Source organism: Microcaecilia unicolor, chromosome 2, assembly GCF_901765095.1.
Source record: "Microcaecilia unicolor chromosome 2, aMicUni1.1, whole genome shotgun sequence".
Classification (NCBI taxonomy): Eukaryota; Metazoa; Chordata; class Amphibia; order Gymnophiona; family Siphonopidae; genus Microcaecilia; species Microcaecilia unicolor.
The window spans coordinates 73,917,535-73,943,252 of NC_044032.1; the positions used below are offsets into that span (position 1 = coordinate 73,917,535).

Sequence of the window (25,718 nt, forward strand, 5' to 3'; positions counted from 1 at the left end):
AGGAAGGGGAAAGGACTTCAAAGGTATTTTACCAGTTTTGCTTACATTTTTTATAAAGCAAAGTATATGCTATTGCTGTAATCATACTGCAGGATCCTGTTATGTGTGTTGACATATTTGCCATTACAGTAGACTTTTAAAAATATTGTTATTTCCCATTAAGTATTTATGTGGTTTATGTTGATGCAGGGCAGCTGTTCGGCAGACTACTTAGAAATCCATTATCAAGTGCATTCTAAAGCATTATTTTGTAGTATCCCAAGAAACACTACTCATACATAGTGCCCACCCAAAATGTCAGGTCTGGCTACGCCACTGCCCTGACTTGAATTTATGTATTACTGCAAATTTTGTTAAATAATCCATTAGTTGTTGTGTTACCAATCCCTCCATCATTTTGGTCAGCAACGGTATTGAGGCCACTGGTCTGTAGTTCGTAAGATCGTTGATCTTGGTTGTTACGTTCTTGGGAATTGGTGTGAGTATGATCTCGCCTTTGTCCTTTGGGAATTATCCTTCTGTTTGCATGTATGTAATATGTTTGGTGTTGCATTTGATGAACCACTCTGGTGGGTTTTTCATCATATAGTTGGGGCATTTGTCTAATAGACATTTCGCATGTGTGTATTTTGTCAGTAGTGCTTTTACTGCACTCATGTTGGGTGGATCAAATGTGGACTAGATTATGTCTGCCAAGGTATGGAAGGTTTTTTTTTCGCAGTCTTGTAAGAAGTCAGCGATGGTTGTTTGCGGTGTCGCAAGGGTAGTTCTTGTCTGTTATTTTTTGTTTGAAATATTGCCCTAGTTCACCTGCAGTAGGTAGTGTTTCGGTTGTTGCAAGTACTTCCTGGGTTTTGAAAATAATGGGTCCTGCCAGAACAGTTTGGGCAACGGAAGCCATGGGCTTTCTACTATCCTGAAAAGGATTGTATGTTCCCTCTAAATACTTAATTACCCTGCCCTTGTATCTGCTTATGACGGTTTTACACAGTCTGGGCAGTAGCAAGCTCCACAATTAGAAAGAAACCCAGTATTCAATAAATATAGTAAGATAGTTTATTAGCATCAGTATCTTACCCAAAGGCAGTACAGGCAAATTAGGCATTCATCTCCAGTACATGATGGAACACCGCTTCACACAGCATGTGCAGTCTGATCTCTCTCCTCAGCCTTCTGCACCCCTCTGCCTTCTGGAGTCTTCTGTAGCCTTCGACCCAGCCGTCTGCAGCCTTCTGATCTAATACCCTTTAGGCTGCCCTTGTTATACCCTTCTGACCCTATTCATTTCAATGGACCCTAGCTTTCTCACCAGAGCTCTTGGCCCTTATCAGTTGATAAGAATGACTTCACATGTTCCCAAACTCTAAGTATAAACAAAATATGTTCAGGGCAACATCTGTGAAGAAATGACTTCACAGGTCATTTTGCCCTCTTCAGCTCCCCCTCCCTCTACTTGCACCTGACCCATTACTATCTTTCATTAGCCAAAACATCTTCGCTCATGACTTCTCGCAGGTGCCAGTCCCAGCACTGTTGACAAGAGCAAAAGTCCCCCTCCCTTGTCAGCTCTGTGGGAACTCACTTCAGCTTGTGCTGCAGTGAAATGTATTTTGTATCAGATGATAGCTAGTCCCAGGGGCCTGCATAGCAGGAGGCCTTGAGGCAGGTGGAGACCCACTTGATGCCTCGCTGCTCCCAGTGTGTCTCGGTCTCTCAGCAGCCATTCCTACCTCTACTCCCAATATCGAATATTCCCTCGATGCCTATGTCGAGGCCACCAACCTTGATGCCGATGCAGACGTCGAAGGACCGGACCGAGTCCCAAAAAGCTTTTCACGTTGGGCTTCTGAGCCAGTTGAGTCCTTTTCTTCATATGAAGACAAAGGGCACAACAAGCTGGGCTATGGTCAGCCCAAGGCACTGGATACACCACAAATGTGTATCAGTACCTGAGATGGTCCGGTTGCATCGAGTACAGTGTTTGAAGCCACTGGGAGTCTTTGAGGACATGGAAGGGAAGACTGTGCTGGCAAAATCAAAAAACGCGATGGTGCTAGAAAAAAAAGCACCAAAAAGGGAGAAGACCCGGCCGAGGCCTAAACACGACCGCTGTAAAATAAAAGAAAACTTAAACGCGAGACAAAGTCTAAGGTAGTAACGGAAGGGGAAACTACTGGGGGGTTTTTTGTTTGTTTTTTTTATAAAACAAAACGAAAAAAAGAAGACAAGCAACAAAGAAATCGCAAAAAAAAAAAAAAAAAATCACAAAACTAGGGCACTAAAGGCTCTTTCCCAGGCGAAATGAGGAGCCACAGAGAAAACTGCTGCTCCTCACGCAGAAAATAAACTGAGGAGCGCGGTCACGCAACAGGCAGGAAGGCACGCCACGCATGCCCGGTGCGGTACACCATGCATGCCAGAAGGCTCTAGCAAATACTTGTTAACTTTGCTATGGAAAATGCCGGTTCCCGGGCCGACGCAGATCATTGACCCACTTGTGAGAATGATTCAACCTACTTGTCCTTGGAGAAATATGGGTTTTCTGGTCGTCTTTTTTTTCTCGGTAATCAAGATGCTCTATTTGTCCCAAGGGCAAAATTAGTGGTTAATGGTTTGGAATCAGTGGATTTTAGAATATCTCAGGGGATGAGAAAGGGTTGTCCTCTCTCATCCCTTCTCTTCGCATTGACTTTGGATCCCTTAATCAGAGACTTAATGACCAACCCGGCTATTCAGGTGGCACCTTTCACTGATGAGCTTCTGGTGGGGGGCACAGTTTCCCCTTACATTGGGCGGAACATTCCTTTAAATACTTGGGGAGTTATTTGACAATGGAGGTATCTGCACTATGAATGTCTCTAAATTGATGGAGGCCCTAAACACCAACTGAAGAGCTGGAGAAATCTACCCCGACACTAGAATTAGTCTTGTGCATATGGTAATTTTTCCTAAATGGCTCTATCTTTTACAAATACTTCCACTACTTTGTTGCAAAAAGATTTGAAGTGTCTCAATCATTTGGTATCTCAATTTTGTTGGGCAGGTAGGAAACCAATACAGAGATTTCACTTTTTGGTAGGAAGTTGGGGTCAGGGGGCTTTAGGTTTGACTAATATGAAGCTGTGTAACCAAGCATATTTGCTGCACCATGTGGACAACTGGATGTTGCAGCAGTGCTCTTATACCCCACTGGAGACAGAACTAGCATATTATGCTCCATACAACTTCTATTCTTTATTGCACAGTCAGCAGTCCCGACTTCCTCAGCACTTTTGACATAGCGTATTGCTTTGCTCACTGTGGAGTATGTGGAATGTGCTCACTGCAAAACCATCTCTAAACTCTCCAGGTCTTATTGCCAACTTGACCCCTGTCCCAACTACCTTTTGAAAGGTAGCCCCAACATGTTTTATGTCAGGTCACACCACCCACTTAAACTTCCTACTCCAACGAGGCTCCTTCCCCACCAAACATGACAATATATTACTAACACCTATATCAAACAATATTACCAACTACCGTCCAATCGCCTCCATCCCTCTAATCACAAAACTGATGGAAAACAAAGTGACCTCGCAACTCAACGAATATATTCAGAAATTCTCTATCCTACACGAATCACAGTCGGGCCATAGCACTGAAACGGTCCTTCTTACCTTAATATCCAAATTCAAACAAGAAATAGCAATTGGAAACCATATCCTCCTTCTACAATTTGACTTATCCAGCGCTTTTGACATGGTAGATCACTATCCTAACTAAACTTCTGGACAAACTTGGGATCAGCAGCAATATCATAAACTGGATAAAAAGCTTCATTACCACAAGATCTTACCAAGTCAAAGGGACTACAAATATATCATCCCCATGGTCATCAGAATGCGGGGTACCACAGGGATCTCTGCTTTCCCCGATATTCTTCTACGCTGACGACATCACCATATTTATCCCCTTTAAATCCAATCTATCTGAAATCTCCGATAAAATAAATACAGGCATGACCACCCTAACCTCTTGGGCTAACGCTTTCAAGATGAAATTAAACAAAGAGAAAACACAGTGTCTAGTCCTTTCATCTCAATACTCTCCACTCCTCCCGACTACTCTCAGCACCCCAGACGTTTGACTCTCCATATCTGACAACCTAAAAATCGTTGGAGTAATGATTGATAACCATTTATTATTCAAAAACCATGCTAAATCCATCACAAAAAAAATGTTCAACATGATGTGGATACTGAAATGAGTGAAATCATATCTTCTCTTGGATACTTTCCAGAACCTGGTACAATCCACAGTACTCACACACGCAGACTACTGCAACAGTGTTTTCTTAGGATGTAAGACCCTAATCCTAAAAAAAAACTTCAGACTACCCAAAACACAGCAGCCAGACTTATCTTTGGCAAGTCAAGATTTGAATGCGCAACACCTCTTCGAGAGAAGCCTCAATTTACACCTTCCCAACTGCAAAGGAATTAAATACAAAACCTCCTATGCATCCAGTTTCTCCTTTTTGGGCAGCCAGCTTTGTAACGCTCTACCAAGATCCATCCGAACAATCAACACTATCTACCCTTCAGAAAAATGTTGAATACCCATCTCTTCAAGAAAGCTTACCCCTAATGACCCAACTTAACTTTTTAAGCCCACCCACATGACTCCTGTCCTGACGATTATCATACCTAGACCATGTCTGCCAATCTCCTTATGCTCATCCCCCAATCTTTTCTTCTCCATCCTCCCTACACCATACCCCTCCCAATCTCTTTTCCTTTTGCTCATCCTATCTTTGTTTACCTCTCCATGTTCAATTTACATATCCTTAAAACCCCACTATTACTATGTTTACTACAATTTGTAATATTCTCCTTCAAGACTTTGTAATTCTATTTACTATGTAACCCGCATTGAACCTGCTATGTGTGGGAAAGCGCGGGGTACAAATGTAATAAATAAATAAATAAATAAATAAAAATCTATTCTGTAAAATGTGTTTGGTGGCACATGAACCTATTCTACAGTATTGGACACTCTCAGGACCTCCGGCATATTGGCACTGGAAGAATCAGTTGCACCTCTAGGCAATATGGGAGACTAGAGATGCTAAGGGCTCACTCAAATGCAAAAAGCAGTTCCTGCTGGTGTGGGATTCTTACTTGCAGATACTTAGCCCATGAGGACATAGTCTGCTACTTAATACCATATAGAAGACGTAGCTTACTACTTAATACCATATAGAGAGGCAGTTATCTTTGTATAGAATTTGTTAACTTTACCAACACCCTTCGATTTGGGGATTGGGATAGGGAGGGATATAGATTGGGGATCCTTTCCCCTGTCGTAAACTCAGGAGCCATAAGAACACAGGTTCTTCTTTTGGATATGGGCAAAGGGGTGGGTTATAGTGATCAATGGATATTAGGGGAGGATAAGGGAAGGAAGATGTTTTGTATTTATTTAAAATATATCATTCTGGGCCCTTTTACAAAGGCGCATAAGGGCCTATGCATTTCCAGAGCGCGCCAAATTGGCATTACTGCCCAGCTACCATGTGCCCCAGGTGGTTAATTCTGAATTTGGCATGCGCCAAAAGCACAGGGTAGAAAATATTTTCTATTTTCTACTGTGTGGCACTTACCTCGTGGTAAATGGCAGTGGGCACATGCTACATGCTTACTGCCCAGGTAGTGTGTGAGGCCTTACCGTAAGTCAATGGGTGGCAGTAAGGTCTCAAGCCGAAAATGGGCACACACTGGTTTTTATTTTGCCGAACGTCCATTTTCCGGCTCCTTAAAAAAAGGTCCTTTTCCAGGATGCGGTAAAAACTGGTCTGGCATGCACTCAAAAGACGCACTGGCACTGCCGCAAACCACTTTTTGCAACTGCTTAGTAAATGGCCACTCTGTTGTTATTCTGTTTAATTTTTCAATAAAATTGTTTAAACATAAAAAATTTAAAAATAAAATAAAATACAACGTAAATAAAAAATAAACTGTAATTCCACTAGCTACCCATAAAAAGAACAAAATTATACTATGGTATATCTTTGTACCACACATTCGCATTGCTGTACATTTACTTTACCTTCTGCATGACTTTCCTTGCCCACTTCAATTGTTTAATGTACCACTGTGCTGCAGGAATAGAGCAACGAGCTGCTCGCAAAAGCAGGAGGATTCGCTGAAGGACTCCTGAAACTTTTTGCCGATAAACTTTCTCAGCTCTTAAATGCGCATCATCTTGACCACCCTGGGGAATAAAAATGATAAAATACTCATTACCACTAGATCAGTTACATATAAGTAGACTGAAAAGTTACTTTGAATGAGCAAGCCACACAGCTTTGAGCAAATGTGTACAATGTATATATGAAAGATGCATTCATTCAAAATTTGTGCAGGATGCCTAGGTCAGGAAATCTTCCATAAAAGCATAAAAATTATTTAGTATTGCAGCTCTAAAACTAGAATTATATAAGAGTTGGGATATTAGACTACCATTGGTGACTTATTTCACATGAGCAGTTCACTGTTATCTGCTCATGACTTTCTAATTTCCTCAAGAGTCATTCATGAGGTACTTTGTCAAATGCCTTTTGAAAATCCAGATACACATTGTTGACTGGCTCACCTTTATCCACATGTTTCTTCTCCATTTCAAAGAAATGTATAACATTGATGAGGCAATTTTTCCCCCTATCAAACCCATGCTGGCTTTGTCTCATTATTTCATGCCTATGTATATGCTCATTAAGTGGCCCTTTTACTAAGACACATAGACGCATACAATGCATGTCAAATTAGAACTACTGCCTGGCTACCACATGCCTCGGGCGGTAATTCTAATTTTGACACGCGAAAGAAGATAATTTTTATTTTCTACCACATGGCGCTAACTGGGCAGTAATCGCCAGTGTACAAACGCTGACGATTACTGCCCGGTTAACACGCGAGATCTTACTGCTTAGTCAATAGGTGGTGGTAGTAAGGTCTCAGGCCCAAAATGGACACATGCTGATTTTTATTTTGCCGCATTTAAAAATTTTTAATGACATGAGACCACAAAGAGTGAACTGCAAGTTATTGCAGGTAGAAGGAGCCAAAAATAAAAAGCCAAATGCCTTGTACATTCCAGTCTAGTTCATTTTTGGCCTGGGAGGATCAATTGATAATCGTTAATAGACCGGAGAACCCGTGCTAGAGTGTAAGGAATAGTAAGAGCAGCTAGATAATCTGGATAGCCCATTTTAAACGCTTTGAAAGTAAGAAATGCAATTTTATAAGTAATTCTTTGGATAACAGGTAGCCAGTGGTGTTTTCTAAACAACGGAGTAACGTGATCTGATTTCTTCGCATGAGATAATAATCTGTCACATTCTGTACAGTCTGCAACTTTTTCAATAAAAAATGTGTAAGGTCAGCAAAGACAATATTACAATAGTCCAATTTGGTTATAAGAAGGAAGAAAATAAGAACATGAAATGTATTATCATCAAAGAGATGTCTTACTGAACGCAACTGCCAGAGAACGAAAAACTAGTCTTGTATAGCTGAGAAACTTGTGCAAGCAAAAGGTAACTTAGAATCAAGAATACTTCCAAAATATTTAAATGATTTCACTGGCACAACAGGATTGCAAAATGAGATAGTGTTTGTTGGAGAAGACAAGCAATTTGTAATCCAGTATGCAACAGTTTTATCTTCACTAAGCACTAATTTGTGATCAAATAACCAGTTTAAACAGTCCTGAAGTGGACCTAGGTGTGGTGAAAAAGGGTCTGCTAGATAAAGTAAAAGGATATCGTTTGCATAAAAATAGGCAGATATACCTTTAGAGTGAATAAGACTAGCCAAAGTACTTAGAAACAGATTAAAAAGACGAGGTGGAAGTACCACAGTGTGAAGGCTGAACATTGGAACAGATCTTGGAAGAAATCACTTTTACAGACCGTCCTGACAAAAAAGATGAAAACCAATTCAGAACAGTACCAGAGATCCCCAAAGCAGATAATTGAGAAAGAAGTTGGATGAGTCAGATCAAAAGCTGCTGACAGATCTAGTGAGACAGTCAGTGGTCTGTAAAAGAGTGTATATCACCAAGAAGTGCTGCCAAAACTGTTTCAGTACTGTAATTTTGCCGGAAAACCCGACTGCCAAGGATTTTTCGATAAAAGATGGAAGTTGATACAAGACAACTTTTTCCAAGATCTTGGACAAAAAAAACAAAGGTACAATTCAGGTCAACAGTGAGCAGGGACCGCTGGGTCCAATGATTTATTTTTAATAATGGGCTGAATAATAGCCATCTTCCATAAAAGAGGCACCTGGCCAAAATTCAGACTGTGATTAACCATCTTTAATAAAGGTTGAAGAACATTCAACTCCAGTATCTTTAGCCATGTGGCAGGAAAGGGGTCTAAGGCACAATGTGTAGCTCTCAGAGATTATAGTACTTTTTTTTTAAAGATTCCATAGCTTGAAGCTGGAAAGAAGACCTCTTTGCAGTACTGATACAGAAAAGTGGGAAGAGGGGAGTATTCCGGGATCAGTAGGCAACTGCAGTGGGACATCACTCACGGTGGTCAGCTTCATATTAGCAGCAAAAGATGAAAAAGGAGGGAAAACCTTCTGTAAGTCACAAATCTTGGGACAGAAGAATTAAGATAAATATTGAGCCATTGGCATTAAGCCACTAATGTTTCCACAAGGGCCAAGTGTTTGTCTATAGAAATGAAAGATCTCTTTGGAAATATTTGATGTTCTTTTTAACCTTTCTGTATGTGAAGAAACAGTGTGTTTTAAGCCTGTAAAATGTATTGGATATTTTCCTAGCTAAATTAATTCTGAAGAGTATTTCTCTAGTTTGGCCATCAGATGGTACATGTTTATGCTTAAAGCTGTTACAGAGGATTGACTTCTCTTTCTTTTAGTTAAAACACAGATAATAGGAAGTGCCTGTAGTGATGTAACCAGTTTTTATTTGAAACTTGACTGCTGTGGGTTTTGGCTGGCCTGGAGTTTGAAATTACCCAGCAGATGCTGGCTGTTGCTACAGTCTTAGCCCGGGAGGAATGAGAGACAGATCCCTTTGCGGAGGCTCTGTGAATTATATATCCTGATCTTCCCAGGTACTGTTTAGACAGTATATAGATGTTCAGTTGCGTTATAATTGATCCATATGTCAGTTATTTGTTAATGTTTGCACTATTTTGTTGCACTGTTCAATATTTTTTTTTTAAGAGAACATACATAATTGTTTCTTCGCTCTGATTGTCCAGTCCAATAAAGAATCCAAGTGGTTTGTGTGTTGGGTCTGTGAGTGCTCTCTGGGAACTGTGGGACCCCTGGGAGTGTGGCTCCAGTAACCCAGAAATCACTGTGGATATTTTGAGAGCGGGAGACTCGACCAGAGGTGGTTCTGACCCAGTCAGTGGAAGAAGGGTGCTAGTGTAGAGCACAAGCAGCAGGTGCAGGCAGACCCTTTAAGTGATACAAAGTACCACTTTATTCACAGACTCGACACAGTACCGTGTTTCGGCCACCGGCCTGCTTCAGGAGTCTTAAATGTTTCCAAACAGACTACAGAGTGACGTATCAAAACTTCAAGGGTCTTTCTAAAGACCATTTTATTTTCCAACTGATCCTTATTTCCTTATCTCCAGATCGATTCTTAGTACCAGAATCATTTAATCATTGTAAGGTCTTCAAGATCTTGTGCCTTTTAATTTGCATGACAAAAACCTCAGATCCTGGTTCTTCATCCTAACCCATGGAATATGGACCTGAACTCAAGGCCTTGTATCTTCCAATGAAGAAAGCCCCCCTCCCCAAGGTCTCCCTTCCGACTCCTCCAACTCTGAAAAGGCCCTGGAAACCTACGAACTGTTTAATACATAACTCAATAGTTTCCTCATGTCCCAAGGAAACCCACTTTCCTTTCCAAGAACTACCCATGCACCCAACCCAACCCCATACCAAAGATACATGGGACACCTATTTCTTTCCTCATCAGTCATATATGATGTGTTTAGGCTCTCTCTGCCCACAGACTCCTGTAAATTCCTACCCAATTTTAACCACCTCCTACCCAATACATTTGTATAAAACTCCTACGTGACTACCCAGAACTTTATGTCAACCCACCCCGCTCACAGTTTCACTCTTCTGTTTCCCTTTGCAACCTCCTTTATTATATCATTCACAACACCCTCCACCCAATCCATCCCCAAATCTCCACACTCAATATCACTTACACCCCCAACTATTCACATCCTCCTTTACTTATTCATTCAACCATACATGCATGCAATATAAACAACACTGTACCCCCTAATAGCCAGCTAGGAACTGAAGCATAAAATACTGAACAAAACAGAACTCTTATGTCACCACTCCCAGTCACCACCATACAATCTCCAGGCAAAAGGAGAATCAAGTGAGGTTTCCCCCACCCCACTTTCTACCCATGAGATGTGGAGTATTTTTCTTCTTCTTATGTTTGTGTTATGTGGTATATATTTTATTATATTGTCCTCTAGTTTTATAAATTGTACACTGCCTTGACCTGTTCACCAGAAGAGATGGTATAGTAAATATCCAATAAACAAATAAACAATATCCAGGAGAATCTCCCAAGAAACCTCCAATGTTGAAGGTCAAAGTAACGGTTGGGGGATCCAGAATCTCAACAAATGAGAAGATGCCCCAATGGAAGTCCACCATTTGGAATGTATAAGCACAGTTTGGTCTCTTATGGACAGCCCATCACAGGAAATGTAGGCCACTCAATCACCATTGTCCCAGCGGACCTGGTCTTGTCCACTATCTGTTTCTCAAAGTAGTCGCAGACCTCAAAGGGACAGACCAATACATGCAAACTTTGTCATGCTCCAAACACAACCACATGAGATACTGCAGGACAAACAAAATTCCTGCCTGAAACAGGGGAGCACAATGAGAGGAGAACTCTGAGCTGTCATCTGGGGGGGAGTAATCTTGAAAGATGAAAATTGTCTTGCCTTCATATCTATGTAGCAGAGTTGCCTTACTGGATACTAGGTTCCACTTTAGGAGTCACTAACCAAGAAAAAGATCTAGATTTCATTATGGACAATACGCTGAAATCTGCTCGGTATGTGGAGGCAGCCATAAAAGCAAACAGAATGCTAGGATTAGGAAAAGGGACAACAACTACAACAAAGATTATTATAATGCCTCTGTATCACTCCATGGTACAACCTCACCATGAGTATTGTATGCAATTCTGGTCACCGTATCTCAAAAAAGATATAGCGGAATTAGAAAGGGTTCAAAGAAGGGCAACCAAAATGATTAAGGGGATGGAACTTTTCTCATATGAGGAAAGGCTTAAGAGGTTAGGGCTCTTTAGTTTGGAAAAGAAATGGCTCAGGGGGATAAAACAGAGGTCTACAAAATCTTCAGTGGAGTAAAACAGGTACATGTGAATCACTTGTTTACTCTTTTAAAAAGTACAAAGACTAGAAGACACTCCAAGAAGTTACATGGTAATACTTTTAAAATGAATAGGAGAAAATATAATTTTTAACTCAATGAAGTTAAGCTCTGGAACTCATTGCAAAAGGATATGGTAACAGCAATTAGAGTATCTGGGTTTAAAGAAGTTTTCGACAAGTTCCTGGTGGAGAAGTCCCTAACCTGCTATAAAGATAGATAAGGGAAAAGCCAATATTTATCCCTGGGATCAGTAACATGGAGTCTTGCTGCTCTTTCAGATTCTGCCACGTACTTGTGACCTGGATTGATCACGGTTGGAAAAAGGATACTGGGCTAGATGGACCATTAGTCTCACCAAGTATGACAGTTCTTATGTTCTTATCGGGATTTATTAACTGCATTTATGAACATATTCACTCAAGGCAGTGTGCAGCACATACAGCGCAACATAAAATAAATTTTATCATAACACTAGCAACATGATCAAATATAAAATTAATACAATCAATGAGGTAAACTTGGAGGCAGTAAATTAAATTCTAGTGACAAATATGATACAGTATCAGAAATATAAAACAGTCATATAACAGAAATATGTCAGCAGAATACGAATGATACCATATGATAGGCGAATGGAAGAACATTCATATAACATAGATATGATACTCTCAATATCAGTACAATGCAAATCAAACACCATAACAAGCATGCATTAGAACATTAAATTAACAGACATGATGCTCATACTGTTGGTACAATACAATGAAACATCTTAACAGGAAGCCCAATGGGCAAGTGCAGTTGAGACATACAGACAAGACACGATGGATGCTACAAAGTCATTGGGATAAACAGATGGATGGCTAGAAAGAAGGCAAAGTATAATGCAGCTGACTAAGATAAGGCACTGGTCTAAGTTACAGGATGGGCAGCAAGTTAGTTCAGATGCAGAGTGAGTGGACAAGTCACCATATGTATTAAAGACTTGGGAGAAGAGTCAGGCTTTCACCTATTTCCTGAAGCAGAGGTAGTCTTGAGTTAGGTGAATCCCCTCTGGGAGTGAGCTTCAGAGAGTGTGGACTATGGCCAAGAAGACTCACTTGTAGGAATCACATTGTGAGATTTCTTTTTAGGAGGGTACAGATAGTGATGCTTCTTAAAGAGAACCATAAAAGCCTCAAAGGTGTGTGGTGACAAACTTATTCTTTAGGCACTTTGGCCCATGTTATCTGAAGACCCTGAAAATCCAAGAAAAAAACTGAAATCTGGCCCTGTAAGATACTGGTAGCCAGTACAGGGTTTGCTGGAAGGGTGTGATATGGTTGCACTACTTGCAGCACTCTTATCAGTTGTGCGGCAGCATTTCAAATTAGTTGAAACTGGTGCAAATTCTTGTAGGTTTGTCTAATGTACAGGGCACTATAATAGTCCAGTAGTGATGTTATCAGGGCATGGACCACTGTAGTCAGACTCATCTTTTTGATATACTGGGAGAGATTTCATAGTTGCCATAGGTGACAAACAGTTTTTAAAGATTTGAATTTGCAGGATCAAAAGGAAGTGTATCCCAAAATTCCTGACCTGTGATTTTAGGGAGAGTTCTACTTCTGAAATGGTAGTTTGAAGTCAGGTACCTCACTACTTGTGTGATAGGAACCCACAGAATCTCTGTTTTGCTTAGGTTCAGGCAAAGTTTGTTGGGGGGGGGGGTTCCCATTCCTAAGTTGCTGTTAGAAAGGCAGTCAATTTACGCAAATCTGTGAATAGACATCAACTAAACCTTGCACAGCTAAAGGCTTGGAGGTAGATATTAAATACAATAGATGACAGTATGGATCACTGTGGTACCCTGCAGTTCAGTGCCCAGGGTAATGATGTGCTATTGCTAAACAGAACTGTGCCACCAATACCTGTTTCTGCAGCATGATATTTATGAATCACTTTGTTGAAGGCTGCAGAAAATCCAGCATCAGTATCAAAGCAGAACCCCTGGCACAATTTCTGTGGAGATTGTCAAAAAAGAATATGAAAACTGTAATTAAGTTGAATGCAGACTGTTCTGTAAGTTTAGCCAAAAAAGGGATAGTAGAAACTGGCCAGTAGTTTTCAAGCTTGTCCTGTTCAAGGGACTTTTTCAGTAGGGGGCCCATTACAGCAGTTACCCTTACTCAAAAGCGGTGTTAACAGATTTTTTTCTTTCTAGCTGTACTATCTTTGCTGGATAGGGGTCAAAGAGGCAGGATGTGGGCCATAAGCGGTTTTTCAAAAATCTTCTCCGTCACCTGGTTGAATCAGTTACAGATGGCTGTGCATTTGTGTTTGTGTGTGTGTGTGTGTGTGGGGGGGGGGTGTTCATTATCTGGTGGGATGCTCAATGGAACTACCCGTAGCTCCTGTGGAGACCTTTAATTTTGTTGGCAAAGTATGTAGCAAAATCATTGCTGGTTGGTTGTAATTGGGAAGGCTGGTTCTGTTGTGGTGTTTTCAGTAGACCATTAACTATTTTGACTAGCTGCTTGGTTGAATTTGCAGCCTGTTCAATGCATTGAGAGAAATAAATAAATATTGTTTTGGGGTTTTTTTGGTTATTGTTAAGACCTGGCAGTACATTTTTTTGTAGTTGAACTTGTCTTAATCTAGGAGAGAGTTCCGCCATTTTCTTTCAAGTTTACATCCTTGACACTTAAGGACCCATTGTACTAGATAGAACCACCAAGAACATTTCTGTTTGAGCATAGGACCTTTTTAGTGAGACCATTTTTTCTAAGGCTACCACTAAGGGTATGTACTGCTATGGTTTTACAGCCTGCTTTACTGACACAGACTACTCAGTAATTACTGTGGATTCTTTTGGATTCGTATTAGATAAATGAGACCTTTATTAGAGGTTCTAAATTCTATACAATGATTAGCTTTATAACTGAAAAGAAACAATACCTATAAAGAATCATTATATCACTGGTCCCTACATCTAAACAATGCTAGGAGTTCCTAGACCAGGAAAAGAAGCAATACACTATACATTCATCATATCTATACATACATCATATAAACAATCATTACATCACTAGTCCTTACATCATCCAGGCTCTTATCAGCTGGGGAGGCCCTGTTCACAGCGAAAACCAGGAGTTTCTTTGACCAGGAAATAGATGAGCTTCCCCATTTCACTGACAGAAACTCCCTTTTTTAATAGGCTGTTCAGAAATAAGGAAAATTACAGAATGCTTGAGAATTTCTCTGTTTAGGTAAACAAGCCATACTGTGGGAATGTGGTCACATGTTTCCCAATCCAGGTGGCCAGTCTGAACTTGAAAATAGGCTCCACCTCTCCCTTCACATACCAAATTAATTAGAGCTGTGTCTTATCTTCTACATTGCAACTTATTTTCACACAATCAAAGTTAATCATTTTTAAATAGAATTACTTCTATTCACAAATACAGACCCCAAGTGAACTTGTTGGTCAAGGCAGATAGAGTTGAAAAGCAGTCTCTAAAATCCTTTTTATTACAGGGTACATTCCAGATGTCAAACTGTTGTTGAATTTCCTTACAAACTCTGGTGTAATTCATCTGTTTTAGGGTAGTCCTTTATAAAAAATTAAATTAGAAAAGGATCTATCCATGATAGGAATGTTACCCTGATACCATCAGCCTTGTGTTCAAACATGTCATCCCCTTTGCAGAACATATAGGGGGGTTCATTTTCAAACCAGAAAAACGTACAAAATGCAGCATAACGCAGCAGATGGATGTTTTTCTTGAAAAAGTCCAAATTGCTATTTTCGAAATACATTTTAAGATGTTTTTCTATGCAGTTCGTCTGCAGTGCATCCAAATCATGAGGAGTTATGTTGTGGGCAGGATTTGGGCATTCCCAGAACGTGGATGCTTTTCTGCCATAACAGAACAAAACAAAAGTGTCCAGGGCTGAGTTGGACATTTTGGTCTGGACCTGTTTCAATCATGACCATCAAAAAAAGGTGCCCTAAATGATCAGATGATCACTGGAAGGATTAAGGTATGACCCCCCCCCCTTAATCCCCCAGTGGTCACTGACCCCCTCCCACCCCCCAAAGACGTGAAAGAAAGTGAATGATACATACCTGTAGCAGGTGTTCTCCGAGGACAGCAGGCTGATTGTTCTCACGACTGGGTGACGTCCGCGGCAGCCCCCACCAACCGGAAAAGGCTTCGCGGGACGGTCGGCACGCAGGGCACGCCCACCGCGCATGCGCGGCCGTCTTCCCGCCCGTGCGCGACCGCTCCCGCCAGTTGAATGACAAGCAATAAAATATGAAACACAACTCCAAAGGGGAGGAGGGAGGGTAGGTGAGAACAATCAGCCTGCTGTCCTCGGAGAACACCTGCTACAGGTATGTATCATTCACTTTCTCCGAGGACAAGCAGGCTGCTTGTTCTCACGACTGGGGTATCCCTAGCTCTCAGGCTCACTCAAAACAAGAACCCAGGTCAATTGAACCTCGCAACGGCGAGGGTATAACAGAAATTGACCTACGAAGAACAACTAACTGAGAGTGCAGCCTGACCAGAATAAATTCGGGTCCTGGAGGGTGGAGTTGGATTTACACCCCAAACAGATTCTGCAGCACCGACTGCCCGAACCGACTGTCGAGTCGGGTATCCTGCTGGAGGCAGTAATGAGATGTGAATGTGTGGACAGATGACCACGTCGCAGCTTTGCAAATTTCTTCAATAGTGGCTGACTTCAGGTGGGCCACTGACGCTGCCATGGCTCGAACACTATGAGCCGTGACATGACCCTCAAGAGCCAGCCCAGCCTGGGCGTAAGTGAAGGAAATGCAATCTGCTAGCCAATTGGAGATGGTGCGTTTCCCGACAGCGACCCCTAGCCTGTTAGGGTCGAAAGAAACAAACAATTGGGCAGACTGTCTGTGGGGCTGTGTCCGCTCCAAGTAGAAGGCCAATGCTCTCTTGCAGTCCAATGTGTGCAACTGACGTTCAGCAGGGCGGGTATGCGGCCTGGGGAAGAATGTTGGCAAGACAATTGACTGGTTAAGATGGAACTCCGACACCACCTTCGGCAGGAACCTTGGGTGGGTGCAGAGCACTACTCTGTTGTGATGAAATTTGGTATATGGAGCATGAGCTACTAGGGCTTGAAGCTCACTGACCCTACGAGCTGAAGTAACTGCCACCAAGAAAATGACCTTCCAGGTCAAGTACTTCAGATGGCAGGTATTCAGTGGCTCAAAAGGAGGTTTCATCAGCTGGGTGAGGACGACGTTGAGATCCCATGACACTGTAGGAGGCTTGATAGGGGGCTTTGACAAAAGCAAGCCTCTCATGAATCGAACGACTAAAGGCTCTCCAGAGATGGCTTTACCTTCCACACGATAATGGTAAGCACTAATCGCACTAAGGTGATTCCTTACTGAGTTGGTCTTGAGGCCAGACTCTGATAAGTGTAGAAGGTATTCAAGCAGGTTCTGTGCAGGGCAAGAACGAGGTTCTAGGGCCTTGCTCTCACACCAAACGACAAACCTCCTCCACTTGAAAAAGTAACTCTTTTTAGTGGAATCCTTCCTGGAGGCAAGCAGGACCCGGGAGACACCCTCCGACAGACCCAACGCAGCGAAGTCTACGCCCTCAACATCCAGGCCGTGAGAGCCAGAGACTGAAGGTTGGGGTGCAGTAACGCTCCGTCGTTCTGCGAAATGAGAGTCGGAAAACACTCCAATCTCCACGGTTCTTCTGAGGACAACTCCAGAAGAAGAGGGAACCAGATCTGACGGGGCCAAAAGGGCGCTATCAGAATCATGGTGCCGCGGTCGTGCTTGAGCTTCAGTAAGGTCTTCCCCACCAAAGGTATGGGAGGATAAGCATACAGGAGGCCGGTCCCCCAATGGAGGAGAAAGGCGTCCGACGCTAGCCTGCCATGTGTCTGAAGTCTGGAACAGAACAGAGGCAGCTTGTGGTTGGTCTGAGAGGCGAAAAGGTCCACCGAGGGGGTGCCCCACTCTCGGAAGATCTTGCGTACCACTCTGGAATGGAGCGACCACTCGTGCGGTTGCATGACTCTGCTCAGTCTGTCGGCCAGACTGTTGTTTACGCCTGCCAGGTATGTGGCTTGGAGGAGCATGCCAAACTGGCACGCCCAGCGCCACAGCCCAACGGCTTCCTGACACAGGGGGCGAGATCCGGTGCCCCCCTGCTTGTTGACGTAATACATTGCAACCTGATTGTCTGTCCGAATTTGGATAATTTGGCAGGACAGCCGATCTCTGAAAGCCTTCAGCGCGTTCCAGATCGCTCGGAGCTCCAGGAGGTTGATCTGCAGATCCTTTTCCTGGAGGGACCACAGACCCTGGGTGTGAAGCCCATCGACATGAGCTCCCCAACCCAGGCGAGATGCATCCGTCGTCAGCACCTTCGTGGGCTGCGGAATTTGGAATGGACGTCCCAGGGTCAAATTGGTCCGGATGGTCCACCAGAGCAGTGAAGTGCGGCAACTGGTGGAGAGGCGGATGACATCCTCTAGATTCCCGGTGGCTTGGAACCACTGGGAAGCTAGGGTCCATTGAGCAGATCTCATGTGAAGACGAGCCATGGGAGTCACATGAACTGTGGAGGCCATATGACCCAGAAGTCTCAACATCTGCCGAGCTGTGACCTGCTGAGACGCTCTGGTCTGCGAAGCGAGGGACAGGAGGTTGTTGGCCCTCGCTTCGGGAAGGAAGGCCTGAGCCGTCTGGGTATTCAGCAGAGCTCCTATGAATTCCAGAGACTGGGTTGGCTGGAGATGGGACTTTGGGTAATTTATCACAAACCCCAGCAGCTCCAGGAGTTGAATAGTGCACTGCATGGACCGGAGGGCTCCTGCCTCCGAGGTGTTCTTGACCAGCCAATCGTCGAGATATGGGAACACGTGCACTCCCAGCCTGCGTAGGTACGCCGCCACCACCACGAGGCACTTTGTAAACACTCGTGGGGCGGAGGCGAGCCCAAAGGGCAGCACACAATACTGAAAGTGCCGTGCGCCCAGGCGGAATCTGAGATACTGTCTGTGAGCTGGCAGTATCGGGATGTGAGTATATGCATCCTTTAAATCCAGGGAACATAGCCAATCGTTTTTCTGAATCATTGGCAGAAGGGTGCCCAAGGAAAGCATCCTGAACTTTTCTTTGACCAGGAATTTGTTCAGGCCTCTCAGGTCTAGGATGGGATGCATCCCCCCCTGTTTTCTTTTCCACAAGGAAGTACCTGGAATAGAATCCCTGCCCTTCCTGCCCGGGTGGTACGGGCTCGACCGCATTGGCGCTGAGAAGGGCGGAGAGTTCCTCTGCAAGTACCTGCTTGTGATGGGAGCTGAAGGATTGAGCTCCCGGAGGACAATTTGGAGGCAGGGAGGCCAAATTCAGGGCGTATCCGCACCGCACTATTTGGAGAACCCACTGGTCGGAGGTTATGAGAGGCCACCTTTGGTGAAAAAATTTTAACCTCCCCCCGACCGGCAGATCGTCCAGTACGGACACTTTGAGGGCGGCTATGTTCCCGTGGATCCAGTCAAAAGCCCGTCCCTGGCTTTTGCTGTGGAGGCGCAGGGGGCTGCTTAGGCGCACGCTGTTGACGGGAACGAGCGCGCTGGGGCTGTCCCTGTGCCTGACGAGGCCTTTGGGCCGGCTGGTTGTACCTACGCTTTGCAAAAGAATAGGGTGCAGCCTGCCGGGCCCGGGAAAAACGTCCACCTGCTGAGGTGGATGCTGAAGGCGCCCGGTGGGAGAGCTTGTCGAGAGCGGTTTCCCGCTGATGCAGTTGGTCCACCATCTGCTCGACCTTCTCACCAAAAATGTTATCCCCCCGGCAAGGGACGTCGGCCAGTCTCTGCTGGGTGCGGTTGTCCAGGTCAGAGGCACGCAGCCATGAAAGCCTGCGCATCACTATACCTTGGGCCGCAGCACGAGATGCCACGTCACAGGTGTCATAGATACCCCTGGACAGGAACTTTCTGCACGCCTTCAGCTGCCTGACCACCTCCTGATAAGGCCTGGACTGCTCCGGCGGGAGCTTATCGACCAGGTCCGCCAGTTGTTGCACATTAGTCCGCATGTGGATGCTCATATAGAGCAGGTATGACTGGATGCGGGTCACGAGCATGGAGGATTGGTAGGCCTTCCTCCCAAACGAGTCCAGAGTGCGAGACTCCCACCCCGGGGGCGCCGAGGCGGTATCCCTCGAACTCCGTGCCCTCTTGAGAGCAGAATCCACGACCGCCGAGTCATGGGGCAATTGGGGCCGCATTAACTCTGGGTCAGAGTGGATCCTGTACTGGGACTCTGCTTTCTTGGGAATGGTGGGGTTAGTTAACGGTCGCACCCAGTTCCGAAGCAGTGTCTCCTTGAGGACATTGTGCAGCGGTACCGTGGAGGACTCTCTAGGTGGTGATGGATAGTCGAGGACCTCGAGCATCTCGGCCCTCGGCTCTTCCACAGAGACCACGGGAAAGGGAATGCTAATAGACATATCCCGCACAAAGGAGGCAAAGGAGAGACTCTCAGGAGGTGAGAGCTTCCTCTCCGGTGAAGGCGTGGGGTCCGAGGGAAGGCCCGTAGACTCCTCTGAGGAGAAATATCTAGGGTCCTCTTCTTCCCCCCACGAGGCCTCATCCTCGGTATCGGACATAAGCTCGTGGAGCTGAGTCCTGAACCGGGCCCGGCTCGACGTCGAGGCACCGAGGTCTCGGTGTCGTCGAGCGATGGACTTCCGCGCCGGCGGGGACGGAGCTCCCTCCATCGACGTCGACGGGGACTCCACCTGCGTGGCGGTCGAGACCGGCGCCGCAAGCGGCGGCGGTGTCGATGGCCCCGGCGCCGGGCTAGAGCTCGCCGGCGCCACAGACATCGGCGCTGAGGGCGCAAGCACCCCCGGCGCCGGCACAGCCTGGCGCATCAGCCCTTCCAAGATCCCCGGAAGGATGGCTCTGAGGCACTCGTCCAGGCCCGCTGCCGGGAAAGGCGGTGGGGCCGGTAAGGGTGTCAGTGCCAGAAGCTGATGGGGGCCAGGAGACGGCACCGAGGTGCCGGAACCCTGACGCGTCGGTACCTCCACAACCGACGGGGACCTCTCCTCTCGACGATGACGCTTCGGCGTCGCCTCCTCTCCGATGTCCGGATGCACCGAGGGCGACCGGTGACGACGCTTCTTGTTTTTCTTTCGATGCGCATCACCGGCACCGGGAGGTATGGAGGAGGAGGAGGACGATCCCCCTCGGTCCCGAGGAGCCGGGTCAGACAGGGTTCGGTCCCGTGGGCCACGGGCTGAGGGAGTGACCGGGGCCGACTGCCCACGCGGCCGCTCACCTCTACCCTCGCCGGCGGACCGGCGGGCCGACGGGACCTGTTCTCCTGGGGTCGATGCCATCGGTGCCGATGTCTCGGGCATCGATACCGGTACCGAAGGACCGGGCGTCGATACCGATGCCGTCGAGGTCGACGTCGAGGGGCCGGCGCAAGTTCCAAAAAGACGGTCCCGCAGAACTTGCCTCGCAACCTGAGTCCGTTTCCGGAGACCGAGACACAGGGAACACGACTTGATATTGTGCTCCGGCCCGAGGCACCAAGCGTGGGTGTCGGTCTGCGAGATCGGCCGGCCGCAGCGACCACACTTTTTAAATCCACTCGGGACCTTCGAGGACATCGACGGAAAAATCGCGTCGGCGAAGTCAAAGTCGTCAATGGTGGCTGAAATCACACCTCGAAAAAAGAAAACGACCGTGCGGCCACTAGGCCGCAACGCGGCGTCCCCGCTGGAAACGAGGGAAAAAAGGGAGCGCGTGCTCCACACGCTCAGGTTTTTTTTTTTTTTTTTGAAAAAGAAACCGGCGGTAACAAAAACGAAGAGAAAAAGCAACGATCCGCGTAAACGCGATCGAAAATCCGGCAGCTGAAAACAGAGAGAGCGGCAAAGCACAACTCTCTCCAGACGCGGAAAAAAAGGAACTGGCGGGAGCGGTCGCGCACGGGCAGGAAGACGGCCGCGCATGCGCGGTGGGCGTGCCCTGCGTGCCGACCGTCCCGCGAAGCCTTTTCCGGTTGGTGGGGGCTGCCGCGGACGTCACCCAGTCGTGAGAACAAGCAGCCTGCTTGTCCTCGGAGAAACAGTACATACCAGCCTCTATGACTGTGTCAGATGTTATGGCCAGTCCTATTAGAGCAGTAAATATGTCCTTGGCACAATCTAGTGGTCAGTGAAGTGCACTGTGGAGAAGGGGACCCAGACTCATATCCTGTGTTACACTTATGGTGAAAGTGTAAGCCTTCCAAAACCCACTAAAAGCCTACTGTACCCATATAAAGGTGATACCTGCAGCCATAAGGGTTACTGTAGTGGTGTACAGAGTTGGGTACTGTAGGTGAGATCTGTACCTGGGACCTTTTATGTGAAGTCTACCACAGTGCCCCCTAGATGCCCCACTGCTCTGCTGGGATGTCTGTATGGCCAGCCTACTAAGAAATGGTGCATGTTTTGTTTGTTTGTTTTTTAATTATACTTACAATCATATATATCACCAGTTTCCACACAGTGACCAAAGAAATCAAGAATCACAATCACAAGGAAAATTTTCAGTCAACCACAAAGGAAGATAATCTTTCATCCACAATAAAAGTAACAGAACCAAGCACCAAGGAAAAAAAAAAAAAAAGAAAAAAGAAAAACATTATAAATAAGTAACAAGATAAAACGTAATATAGACCCAACACCTCAGCCTGTCTATAGACAGTGAACACTAATCTTTAGGAGTTTGAACATGTATCTTTCAATCTTCCTTTGCCTGTAAAAAGTCCAATAGTTGCTTATGGTCAAAAAACATATATGCTTAACCTCAAAAACTACAATACATACACAAGGAAATTTTAACATAAAGGTGGCACCCAAGGCCAACACCCTTGCCGAAAGACGAAAGGCGGCCTGACATCGCTGGTGTTTCTCTAGCTAAGTCAAGAGAAATATGAATCTTTGATCCCATAAACAGCTTATTCATATAGTGTAAATAGAAACATACCGTATTTTTCGGACTATAAGACGCACCGGACCATAAGACGCACCTAGGTTTTAGAGGAGGGAAATAGGAAAAAAAAAATTTCCCTTTTTCCCTCCTCTAAAACCTAGGTGCTCCGGTGCGTCTTGTCCGAGTTCGGGATCGCCCTCCCCCCGGCCCTGTCACCACTTCTCCCCTACTCACGTCACGCGATGTTCCCTGGTGGTCTAGTGACATCGGGGCAGGAAATAGCCCCCTCTTTCCTGCCCAGCGCGCTGCTCTCCGTCCTCCTGTATGCTGCCTGACGGTCTCGGTGAGATTCAAAATGGCCGCCGAGACTTCAATTCTCGGCGGCCATTTTGAATCTCGCCGAGACCCTCATTCAGCATACAGGAGGACGGAGAGCAGCGCGCTGGGCAGGAAAGAGGGGGCTCTTTCCTGCCCCGACGTCACTAGACCACCAGGGAACATCGCGTGACGTGAGTAGGGGAGAAGTGGTGACAGGGCCGGGGGGAGGGCGATCCCGAACTCGGGGGGAGGGAGGGAACTCGCTACCTTCGGACTATAAGACGCACCCCCCATTTTCCTCCCAAATTTGGGGGGGAAAAAGTGCGTCTTATAGTCTGAAAAATACGGTAATATATTATTATGATCTGGCTCTAAAGCAAAAGTCTCTACTGCCATGGACCTCTGCGTAACTACTTCTATTGAAGATTCCAGAAATTCTGTCAAATTCAATTGATCAGTGTTCCCCCTTAAAACTCCCCCAGAGTCTTTCCCTTCAGTAGAAATATGCTGAACTCTAGTCAATGGAGAAAGGGCTTCCAACGGAATCTTCAAAACCTGAATAAAATACTTCTTCACCATATCTACAGGAGACACCAAAGGGGATCAACGAAGTTTAGGAACCGTAGATTGTTCCTTCGGAGTTATTTTCCATGTATTCAACCTTTCGATGTAGATATAATTTATCCTTCACAAGAGCAGAACTTATCTTATCTCCTGTACTCCACTTACTTTAAGGTCCAGATCACCCAACTTAGCAGAGTGCCGATTGCCCTCATGAGCCAGTGTAACAACAGCTTCAGAAACAGTTTTCAAATCATCAGAATTTCTAGTTGAAAATGTCAGCAAAGAAGAACTGATCTTATGAACAGCATCCCAAAGGGACTCTAGGTCACTGCAGCTGATCTCACCAAACCTTGCACCCCAATCATGGAAGTAGGAGATTTTACAATACCTCTCTCATGTTCTAATATCAACTTGGACAGCTTCTCTTTAACACTTCCCTGCTTCAGGACAGCGCCATCCTGAGGGCAGGAAATCGCTTACAGTGGAATCCCCAACTGCAACGATGAAGAAAACCTCTCTGGAGAATCTGCCACTCATTGGTCCACCTCAGCATTTCTGCTTCCGGGTGGAAGGAGAGCTGCACATTCGATGGGGCTAAGCGACACCCCATTCAAACTGCCACCAATTGCTGGCTCAACAGAAGAGGGGAGTGGGGTAGACAAAGTATTCACCCCAAATACATCCAGTGTTGCCTGTTGAAGCGGGGGTCCTGGTGGAGGTGGCGGGAGACACTCCGAACCTTTCCCTTCCATTTGCCCATCAAGAGCAAAGTTTACCACTCCGCAAGCTAAAAATCGCTGGGTAAGTCACAGCACCCTGCATATATGTCCTATATAAACGCCATCTTGGATCCCGATGGCAGCATGTTTTAATGGTTAGATCAGCCACTCCCATCCCAGTTCTCAGGGAACACCTAGTCCTAACAGGTTTTCAGAATATCCTCAATGAATATTTATGAGGTAGACTTGCATGCAATTGAGGCAGTGCATGCAAATCTCTCTCATGCATACTTACTGTGGATATCCTGAAAACTCGATGGGACTAGGTGTATCCCGAGGACTTGGTCGGGTTAGACAGAAGAGCCAGCAGGGATGGTACAAGAATATTGACCACTTTAGACCAACCTCCAGAGGCCACCATCAATTAATTTTCAGGTACCTAGCCTGACTTCCCCTCTAAGAGTTTGATAATTAAACAACAATAATCACCATCCTACAATTCTATAAAAACACATAACTGGTCATCATACTTTTAAATATTAAAGCTAGTTTTGCAGGAAAAAAAAGTACAAGCTAATGGTGCTTTGTGTGACCATCAGAACTTGTTTTGCTTTATTTGCAGCTGCTTTTTTTTTGTCACTCTAGGTAATCACGTAGTTTTACCTAATGGTTAGTCCACATCTAAGAGCTAGTAAAAACCAAATGGGTATCTTTCAGAAAATGGAAAACAGACTATAATGAAGAAAGTAGGAATGAGAACAAGCAATGACAACTTAAATGTAAAAAAATAAAATAATAATAATAACAACAAGGTAGGCCAAGGAAGACTTTTGAAATGCCACCTACTGTCAAGGTAAAAACTAGTACTAAACATTTTCAAGAAAATTCAAAGCAAAAATCCTGTGAGGGAGTCTGTTGGATTTACTGGACAATCATGGGGTAAGGAGGAGTGCTCAGGGATGACAGCATTAAAAATAAACAAATTCTTTGCACAGGTCTCTACTGAAGAAAATGTTGGAGGTTACACCAAAACCTGAAACCGTCTTTGATGGTGATGATTGAAACAACTAATGCGTATCATTGTAAGTATAGATGTAACAGATCAAATTGACAAGCTACAGAGCAAATCACCAAGATCAGATAGTATTCACTGGAAAGACCTAAGTGGGTCTTTTAATAAGCCATGGTAGCGTTTTTAGCTCACGGTAGAAATCAGCTGGCGATAAATGCCAAGACACCCATTATAGTCCTATGGGCGTCTCGGTGTTTACCACCAGCTTATTTTACTGCAAGCTAAAAACGCTACCACAACTTAGTAAAAGACCCCCTAAAAGAGCTCTGATCAACCTGCTGAAGTCAAGGAGGACTTTCTTTTACCAAGGAAAGCACAACCTAACCTTTTCTGATTATATATCCTTATTATAAATATAGATATAAAATGATCAAATATTGAGCAGTGTCAAGGAGGAAGCTGGACACTGATGACTGATATTTTCCTCCAACAAACGCATGCTAAATATATTCAAACTAAAGTTATATAGCCCAATATTCAAAGGGTTTATGCTCTAAACTCAGTCAGACTTCTCAATTGGTATTTTTGAAAATTTATTAGGGTTGAATGCCTAAATTTATGCTCAAAATTTCATTG

The 25,718-nt window shown here is 44.9% G+C and overlaps 1 protein-coding gene across 1 annotated transcript in view; it reads right to left on the reverse strand.

The window, feature by feature from the left end:
* LOC115461865 (ciliogenesis and planar polarity effector 1-like) overlaps nt 1–25,718 on the reverse strand; it is a 72,773-nt gene that overhangs the window by 42,178 nt on the left and 4,877 nt on the right. Inside the window, exon 3 of the mRNA XM_030191925.1 lies at nt 6,088–6,252. Within this exon, the coding sequence (XP_030047785.1) occupies nt 6,088–6,252 (165 nt within the window). The remainder of the gene's footprint in view (nt 1–6,087; nt 6,253–25,718) is intronic.